The sequence below is a fragment of the Terrapene carolina genome, unplaced genomic scaffold (genome assembly GCF_002925995.2).
Source record: "Terrapene carolina triunguis isolate 2854851 unplaced genomic scaffold, T_m_triunguis-2.0 Scaffold67, whole genome shotgun sequence".
Classification (NCBI taxonomy): domain Eukaryota; kingdom Metazoa; phylum Chordata; order Testudines; family Emydidae; genus Terrapene; species Terrapene triunguis.
The window spans coordinates 44,041,905-44,052,091 of record NW_020664418.1 but is presented as its reverse complement, the minus strand read 5'-3'; the positions used below and the strand labels follow the sequence as shown (position 1 = coordinate 44,052,091).

The window sequence follows — 10,187 nt, the reverse complement described above, 5'->3', positions numbered from 1 at the left end:
GACTTCATGAGAATACATTGGGTTCAATCTAGTGTTTTCAAGGGAAATTCCTCATTATGACTCAAATAAGTATTCTTGTAAATAAGTCTGTTGTTTATCCTGTTTTTCTTAGGGCTTCAGGAACTCCACTGTGGGTTTGTGCCAGAATTAGTGAAACTTGGGTTCACTGGAGTGCATGCAAACAGGAACTCCATGAATTAGAAACAAGTCAGAACACTTTCTTTTCCTAATGCTTGCAGAACAGGAAGTGCTGAGTAGCATTGTGTATATTTGTAATGTTACAGATCTTTTGTAAGCTCCTATGTTCTGGTGTGGGGGCCAAGTTGGCTTGAGAACCTGGGAAAGTAGAGTAGGTTTTGGTGTTGTGAATGGTTTGCTGATTTAGAGGGTTGAAGCCAAATATACTGTGTTCTCCAATGCTTTAGTTTCTTCTCAGCTTTAAATTAGTAACCTAAGGGTTAAAGTTTATATATATATAAAAATAATTTTTTTAGGTGTAGTCCTCTCCTTAAACTCCCTGGGAATCATGTGATTGAAATCCCAGCCCATCACCACAGAAAAGATCGCCCCTAAAAGTTATGACCTGTTTTGTTGAATTAATTGAAGCACTGTGCATTCTATTCTTATTCCATGGTAAAATCCAGGCTCGCTTGCAGCAGTAATAAGAAAGCATCAGTTTTGTACCCACTGCAGAATGTGTGCTTCTAGCGCTCTTCTTTTGCATGTAATATTAACATTGATCAGTTAAATGAGATAAAATGAAAGTGGCATATTCAATAGTAGGCCCAAATTATGTGCTTATTCTTATTTTAAAATTACAGCTTAATTGTGGAGTTAAAATTTTATGGCAGACAAAATGTTCAGTCAGAGCTGTTTCAATTTAATTTGCCTTAATTTTGTTTTAAAGTTTAAAAACTTGTTGAAGTTGATTAAGGATTTCTTTTTTTTTTTTCCTTGTGTTTTCAGTTTGTGGGCCAAATGTCGACATTCGCAATGATATCCATGAGCTGAAGCGCTTAGAGAACTGCACGGTAATTGAGGGTTTCCTCCAGATTCTGCTGATCTCCAAGGCAGAGGACTACCGCAACTTCCGCTTCCCAAAGCTCACAGTTATCACCGACTACTTGCTGCTGTTCCGCGTGGCAGGCTTAGAGAGCCTCAGCGATCTCTTTCCCAACCTCACGGTCATTCGCGGGAGGAACCTCTTCTACAACTATGCCCTGGTTATCTTTGAGATGACTAACCTCAAAGAAATTGGGCTTTACAATCTGAGGAACATCACCCGAGGGGCCATCCGGATCGAGAAAAACTCTGACCTGTGTTACCTCTCCACGGTGGACTGGTCTCTGATACTAGATGCAGTGTCCAACAACTACATAGTTGGGAATAAACCTCCAAAGGAGTGTGGGGACTTGTGTCCAGGGACGATGGAAGAGAAGCCATTGTGTGAGAAGACCTCCCTTAACAATGAGTACAACTACCGCTGCTGGACCACCAACCACTGCCAGAAAAGTAAGAGTTGAATAGATTGCCAAATTCAAATGCAACTTTTTGTGTGTGTGCTTCTTCCTAAAATAAATAGCTCAATTTTTTTAAGGCTTAATTCTGCCTTTTCATATAAGCTTTGTTTTAGTACTGTGGGTTACCATTGAAATTAGTGTCTTCTAATCAGTAGTATTTCATGTAACTCCGTGGCCAACTTTTTAGCTGTTTCCATAGTGAATATTTAATTTTTCACATTTGAAAGAAAAATCGTGATTCGAGGGTGATAAGTGGTTCAATAAAACTGGAGGCAAGAATAGCTCCTTTGCGTCAGCTGGCTTTGGCAGGATAACTAGTTCAATCAGTAGTGTTGCTGGGTTCCTGAACGCAAGCGCATTCCTCAAACACTGCTTAATGAGAACTGTTCTATAACAAATCTGTCTGAATGTTCATTTCTTAGAATGTTCAGTTTGCAGGTGGTGGCTGTGGGAAGGTACTTGTGCTCAGGACCAAAGCACCCTATTGCTTTCAATGGGCTTTGGACAGGGCCCTAAGTTTTCCATCAGAATTTGCATTTTGATAGCCTCCAGAGTCCTGTATAAATAAGTTTCACCACTGAAGGTCTTTAATAAGACTTTACGTAACTGTCTGAAATTTTCTCTACGTTAAATAATATCGGATACCTATTCTTGTTGGTAAAATCCACTTGATAGGAATGTTGGAAAACCTTGGCTTCATAAGCCCTTATTTTTAAAAAGCTACTTTTTTAAAGAGAGAGAATTCTTCCTGATATTTTTTTTTTATTATTGAGGGGTACCGTTATTGTCAAAGACTGCTGGTACAGTACTATTAATAGTATAATTACAGACCAAATATCTTTAAAGATAATGTATAACTAGACAAACATTTCAAACAAAACCTCATCTTCACTAACTCCTCTGGGAAGGGGAAAAATAAGTTGCATCTCTTTCCCTGTAGCTCTGTGTTGACAGAACCACTTCTAGATGAGCCACAAATAGTCCATAGTATCATGATTTCTGTTTCCATACTTGCAGCATCACAATAGTGACATTGGTTGCTCGTTGTGCTGATTAAAATCTTCAGTAACCGCCAATAAGGGAGTTTCCGTCCTACAGGTTGAATGTGCATTGTATGAAGAAGTCCTTTCTTTAGTTTGTTTAAAACCAGCTGCCTATTTATTTCATAGGTTGCGCTTTCATTTTTATGTAATTATCAGTTATGTACATAATTTATGATTAAAAATTAGTCATGGAGAACTCAGGCGTACAAGAAATACTGTATTCTCAATACTCACAAGGACAGAGGAATCTTGTAGTGAAACAGAGCTGTGCGGTTACTGCTGCTGAATGGACAACAACAATGGGAGGGTTACTTCAGGTTGTATTTTAAATCCTGGTTGTTAAAGGGGAGCTATAAGCCACCATCCTTTTGAATGTTTGTGTAAGCTTTCCCCCCCCCCACCCCTTTTCACACTTCTCCCCGTGGCATAATGGTAAAATGGACTAACTGCAGACATTTTTTTTTTTTTTTTCAGCAGTTTTGGGACCCTGTTATCCTTGCAAGTGGAATGCTGTGCATGGAATGCATTCCACTGGCAGTGAAAAGATGAGAGTCTGAGCTAATGGAACGTTGGGGTCCAGTTGGTCAGTTTTACAGCTGTAGATAATAGTGGACAAAGAAAAGTTTCATTTTAAACTACTTGAAGGCCACAAGGACCCTGTGTGGGGCCGTTAGAGGGAAGGTAAACAAAGGCACTATCCTGCAAACACATGGTGTATGTCATGTCTACACTGAAGCTGGTAGCAAGCCTCCCAGCCTTGATAGAGAGACTTGTGTTGGCTGGGATCATGCTACCGTGCTAAAAATTGCTGTGTTTATTGCAGCACCAGCAGAGGCATGGGCTAGCCACTGGCAGGGTAGGCTTGAGCTCGAGTGGCTAGCCCAGACTCCACACAGCTATTCTTACTGTGCTTCCCTTACAAGTCCTTGCTAGCGCAAGTCTGTCTGCCCAGGCTTGCTTCCATCTGCAGCGTACCCTTAGACGTAGGCCTAACTTGACTTGCATGAGGAGTCCCGTTGTGAGTTCAATGGGATTGCTCATGTGAGTAAAATTATACACATCTGTAAGTGTTTGCAGGACTCAGGCTACAGACTGGAATCTCTTTTGGTATTATGTTTGTCTCCTTTCCCTCCCACCCTCCATGATCTTCTACCAAGTGTAGCTAATATATGTCAAGGAATTTTTTTTCTATTAATAAGTCAGTGTTTGTAATATAGTCTGAAGTTTTAAATAGTCAATGAGAGAATTGATATGCTGGCTTGCAATGAAGTTGTACTTGTGTCTCTGTTTGCAGTCTTGTTCTTATCTGTTATGGCACCGTTTATCTCTTCTGATAGCAGGCATAGACAAAAACAAACGGCAGAACATAGTCTCTTTGCACTTTTACAAATAGGGCAAACAAGCTCATAGTTTACTCAAATCACTGCAATTGCACTGTAGGCTTTTTGAGTTTATCCTGTAAACTTCAGAAGGCTATGAGCCCAGCCTATCGGTAGGTGTTAATTACAAGCAATAATCACTGCAATCTTGGCTTGAGTTAAAGTAATGATGGTCAATACCAGAGTGTGAGAGAAGTTTCTGTACAAAAGAGGGTTGGAAAAGCCTATAGAGCATTGAAGCTGGGATCTCCACTGAGGAAGCTGAATCCCTCAGTATTTTGAATATCTTGACAGATCCACAAAGATGAGAAATTTAGACACCTTGCCGTGCAGTTCTACTCCCCCAACCGCCCAAAAATAAAACCCTTTACAAATAGCATTGTAGGGCTCTGTTTCTCTCAGTATTTTTTGTAGGAAATAGTCAGTTTAGTTTAAATAAATAAAATAAAAATCCCCAGCTGTTAGGTCTGCATAATTCAGTCTGAATCAGCGAGTCAGGCTTGGTTTGTTCCTTCTAAGGTATTACTACCAATAATAATGGTTCTGTATGGCCAAATTATGTCTTCTGTGAAACCACTTAATTGTCTTCAGATTATGTCCTTGGTGATTCCTGTGCAACCTCATTGCCTTTGCTGGCTTTGGAATGTGTTTTTGTTTTGTTTTTGTTTTGTTTTTTTAAATCTTTTTCATAAGAATGTAAGAACAGCCGTACTGGGTCAGACCAATGCTCCATCTAGCCCAGTGTCATGTTTCCCAGTGGTGGCTGGTGCCAGATACTTCAGAGGGAATGAACAAAACAGGGCAATTTTGAGTGATCCATCCCTGTTATCCAGTCCCAGCTTCTGGCAGTCGGAGGTTTAGGGACACTTGGAGCATGCAGTTTCATCCCTGACCATCTTGGCTAATAGCCATTGATGGACCTATCCTCCAGGAACTTAAATTCTTTTTTGAACCCCTGTTATACTTTTGGCATTCACAACATCCCATGGCAACAAATTCCACAGCTTGATTGTGCCTTGTATGAAGAAGTCCTTCCTTTGGTTTGTTTTAAATGAGCTGCCTATTAATTTCATTGGGTGACCCTAGTTCTTTTGTTATGAGGGAGTAAATAACACTTCCTTATTCACATTTTCCACATCCATGCATGATTTTATAGACCTCTGTCATACCCCACCCCCGTAGTCATCTCTTTGCTTAGTTGAACAGTCCTGGGCTCTTTAATCTCTCCTCACATGGAAGCTGTTCCATCCCCCTAATAATTATTGTTGTCCTTCTCTGTACCTTTTCCAATGCAATATATTTTTTTGAGACGGGGTGACCAGAACTGCATGCAGTATTCAAGGTATGGACATACCATGGATTTATGTAGTGGCATTCTGATATTTTCATTTTTATCTATCCCTTTCCTAATGGTTCCTAACATTGTTAGCTCTTTGAGTGGCACTGCACATTGAGCGGCTGTTTTCAGGGAGCTATCCACAGTGGCTCCAAGATCTTTCTTGAGTGGGAGCAACTAAATTAGTCCCCATCATTTTGTATGTACAGTTGGGATTGTTTTTTTCCCAATGTTTATTACTTTGCACTTATCAATACTGAATTTCATCTGCCATTTTGTCATCTGGTCACCCAGTTTAGTGAGACCCTCTCCATCTCTTCAATTTCACTCCCTTTTGCCTGTGTTAGCTTCTTAGTGCAAACTGGAGGACGAAACAGAGCACGAAAGGCTGGTGGTGTTTTCCTTGAAGTTAGCAGTTCTGACTCTGAATCCACATCGGAGGTAGATCTGTTGAAAAGATTATGCCATATTTACATTGTCACAATGCCACCATAAGGCTCAAGGAGATCAAATCGGTGAAGAGGTAGTAGAAAGGAATCCTAAGAATAATTGTTGAAGCTCAGGTCCTCATGTGGAAGTGGGAGAAGTGATGCTAGGGTTAGGATAGCATAGGGTGGAGAGCAGAAAAGGAAATGCCACAGTTATGTATGTGAACCAAAGTTCTAATAATTAATAAAGAGCAAGAAACTTGGAACATTTTATTGTTTTTGTTAATTGTAACAAGGCAGGGTAGCAAGGAAGAGGACTCTCTAATTTGCCAGCTATCCATCTAGAAGAGAAACCACTGTCCTTTCTGAAGGAAAAACAAAGGAAGTATACATGTTCGATTGTTTAAAAGGGAGCTTCCTGTTTATCCTACTTGATTGTTTGAACACACTAGCAATGAACTACTAATCTGGAGAGAAATCTGTACAGAATTACGCAAGGATGTAAAAAAGACTGGAAACTAGGGCCCAGGTTTTTAAAGCTATTGAGGTGTTTCGCCACTCAGCACTGCATGGCCTAAGTGACTTAGGAGCCTGATACTCATTTTCAAAAGTGAGCTCTGAAGTGCCTAAGTCATCTTTAAAAATGAGACTCTGGCTCCTGTGTTACTTAGCCTTCCAGTGATGTATGGAGAACACCTAAATACTGTTTAAAAAGCTGGGCCTAGGAGTTGAAATATCTTCAAGTCGTTAACCTGCATTTTTTCTCCCAATAAAGCCATGAGGTCTACAATATTTTCTGATGAGTTTGTATTCTTCTTTTTATGTAATTTTTTTGTAGATGAAGATGACAAACATTGACATTCCCATTGCATGCCATAATGGTGCTAAATTGAACTATGGAAATGCTGTATGTAGTCTTACCTTCATTTAATTGCTTATCCTTTTATTTTGGTTCCAGCTGTATAGTAGGGAGCATGTATTAAGTACCTCTGTCCTTATTTATCCTTTAACGGAAGCTCTATCAAATCAATGGGTAAATGTGGTGTGGGAACATTTAGTTCTTTCAGCAGGCTGGCTTCTGTTTAATTTTGTCATTGAGCAGAAGTCAGTTTCTGTTTCCTCTTCTTTCTTGCTCACAAACAAAGGAACAGGCCTTTGCTTCCTTTGATATAACTTTCATGGGAACAATGTTGGAGGTGGAGGGAGGAGGGAGACTGGGTAGCAGTTCTGTGTTTTAAAGAGGCAGAGTAACACAGTGACATTTTGATAATATGTAAGCTGCAGAAAATGTCCAACTTTTTAAAAGCTTCAGTGCAAAGTTTCTGTGACTCCTTTGTCTGTTCTGTAGCCCCTGGCTGGTCTATCTAGTGCACACTCCTACTTTTAACTGCCCTGAGGCAGGGGAACCCTAGCTCATTCCCTTTACAGCTCTCGCAGTGTTGGGCCTATTGTTGTCTCTGTGTGCACTTAGTTTTGGTCTGAGCTGAAGGGTGCTAGGTGTGCTGCATGCACATCTCCTTCTAACAGCAGAATCACAAAGTGGTGTTGCCTTCCCGAATAGGAGTGTTTGGATTGTTTCCAGCAGCTGTTGTGAGGGATGGGTTAAACGATGGCAAATTTACAGGAGATGGTAAAGGATAGCATCATGTAAATGCAATGGTGACATTTTTAAGGGAGCGCCATGTTCATTTGTGATTTGTCCAACACTGAAAGCAAGTTAAGCATTGTTAAACCTTCGAGTGCTCAGATCAGTTCAAGTCATTCTGTTTTGTTCAAAACAAACCAACGTTTCTCTTTTGTACTAGTCCAGATGTTCGTTATATCTCCTTCAATTTAGCAGACGCAACCCATGGACTGAAATTTCAGGTGACTTCTTCCTAGGCCCAGAACTGCAGATGGACAGTTGTCCTGAATGCCCTGGGTAAAAGGGTTTATATTCTGTCTCCAGCAGGGGAAAAAAACCCTTGATGGTGAGCCCTGGGCCTCAAAGACAGCTTTCCTCGTGTGTCTAAAGGGCTTTAGCATTGGGCTTTTGGGAGAAAACTAACTGAAGCAGAAGATGTCTAGGTGAGGATATGGAGGCTGTTGGCATCCTTCTCACCTGATTCCTTCTTCCAAAGTGCAGAGGTAAAAGCACTCGGGGCAATGTCTTATGAGCACATTCTTTGTTCTAAAGATTTTTTTTTTCTTTGCATGATCACTGTAGACAGCAGTGAGTATATGGGATTGACATATGAATCAGCCAGGACAAAGCTTGCCTTTGTAACACCATTTGAAATGACTCATGATTCCTCACCCCCTGCCAAGTCATGGCATTTTGTCACCAACTGTCAAGGTGGATAAGGCGTTAAAAGGCCTCAGGAGATCCAGAGCTTGGCTCCTGCCACTAACCTTCTGTAGAGGATCTCAGGTAAGCAGGCATTGTCAGGAGACATTGCTTTTCTAATGCAGCAGGTCTTGCTTAATTTGAGACACTTTCAAGTGTTACAGAAACTTCCTGCTACACTTGCTTCATTAAACAGTTCAGTGAGAGAATGCCTGGCCCTGGTAAACTGCACCAGAGAGGTTAATGTATCTTATCAACTTAGAGAATCAGCTGTCTGTTTCTTCCATGGCTCAGAAGAACAATAACGCATGCAATACTTTGTCAATGGGGGAAGAGAGATTTCAATAGAAAGCCGTACTTTCTTCACCTTACCTTTTGCAGCAGAGACCCTGTGAATGGGTGGATGGAGTCTTCCTACCTTCTTTCAACTAGCTGAACTTTTTGTTTCCAGGTGAAACAGCATCTGATAGCTTTCTAGCAGACCCCTTGTGATCACGCATTTCACTTTTATAGTGTCTTTCATTGGTGGATCTCAATGTGCTTTATGAGCACTAATTAATTTAGCCTCACGGCACCCCTGAGAAGTAGGTTAAGTGTCAGTCCAATTTTACCCTGAGAACGGAGACTCTGGGTGTTCGTGACTTGCCCTAGCTCACGCAGCAACCCTGCAGAGAAGCAACAACATAGCACTGGTACTAATGGTACGCAGGGCTTCATTCCTGGACTTTATTCCATTTGCTCATTTCCGTTTATGCCCTCTGACAGGTTTCATCTTCTGAAGTATCCAGGCTAATATATAGGCATTTTACAACCATGTGAGATGAGACATATATTGGGTCAGCCGCACATCTTGTCACCAAGGCCCTTGCTTATAGCAGAAATGACCAAAACTCTGTGGACTCCAACACAGTGAATAACAAACTCAATGCAGATAGTCTGCACACATGACCTGAGTTTTTTTTGGCAGGGCAAGTGTGTTTCTTCTCCTTTTGGTTTCCATCTGTCTAGTTAACCTATGTTAATATGAGTTTTAGGTAACAGCAGTTTCACATGTACCTTAAGTGTATGGAAGTTTTATCAGGTGGTCATTCTAGTCTGCTGTTAAGCCCAAGAAATACTGAATCTTGGAGAATCATGAATTGCAAAACTCCAGTTCTCCTGAATAATCTTGATAGCTGCCTACTAGCCCAGGAATCCAGCATTGTGAATTAACCAGTTCTCTCTCAATTTTCAATCTCAAGGCACTCCAATTTAAGATCTGTCAAAAAATCCTTATGTTTTGGCTTAATGCTCTTTTAGTTGAGGAGTCGGCATGGAGGTCCATGGTCTCAACTGCTTGGCCTTTATGTATTTGCATAAACTGAAAATATACAACTCTTAAAGCCGCTTGGAAGGTTAGTGTGTCCCAGTCACTGTCTCCTCCCTGTGTGTGGCTTGCTGAAGAAACTCAACTAGTACATTTAAGATCTGTTTTTATAAAAAATCAAGCACGGAAGTTTTCCCATGCAAAGGGAAGGAAGTACCAAAAATCATTAGAGACCAGTTTAGGCATTGTATGTCTCAGCTTGAAATGGCAGAACCTCTTGAAGGGAGGTGGCGAATGATGTGCCCTTCCGTCACAAGGTTATGCATTTAATACACGATCCTTCCTGTGGTTGCAGAACTCCTTACATGGAGAGACCTGCTTTTGCTAACTTCTGGCTAAACTCTGCCCTTTGGTAAGTATGTGGAATTTCCATTGAAACCAATAGGAGTTGTGCACATGCCTTCTTGGGCAGAATTTAGCCCAGGGGTCTCAAACATGCGGCCCTCGGGGCTATTTTCTGCAGCCTGCGAGCCCCTCGCAGCCCCTCTGCCCTCCCCCTAGAGCGGCTCCAGCTGGACGTGCACCAGGGGCAGGGCATGCTCCCTGCCTGCCCTGCCCTGCGCCGCTCCGGGAAGAGGCTGGAACGTGGGGAAGGGGGGGCAGAGGGGCTTTGTGTTGCTGTTGCTTCAGGCACCGCCCCCAGCAGCTCCCATTGGCCGGGAACGGGGAACCGCAGCCAATGGGAGCTGCTGGGGGCGGTGCCTGAAGCAACAGCAGCACAGAGCCCCTCCACCCCCCCCTTCCCCACATTCCAGCCTCTTCCCGGAGCAGCGCGGGGGCAGGGCAGGC

General features: G+C 42.0%; 1 protein-coding gene across 1 annotated transcript in view; it reads left to right on the top strand.

The window, feature by feature from the left end:
- IGF1R (insulin like growth factor 1 receptor) overlaps positions 1–10,187 on the top strand; it is a 261,977-nt gene that overhangs the window by 29,550 nt on the left and 222,240 nt on the right. The window contains exon 2 of the mRNA XM_026648353.1: positions 967–1,512. Within this exon, the coding sequence (XP_026504138.1) occupies positions 967–1,512 (546 nt within the window). The remainder of the gene's footprint in view (positions 1–966; positions 1,513–10,187) is intronic.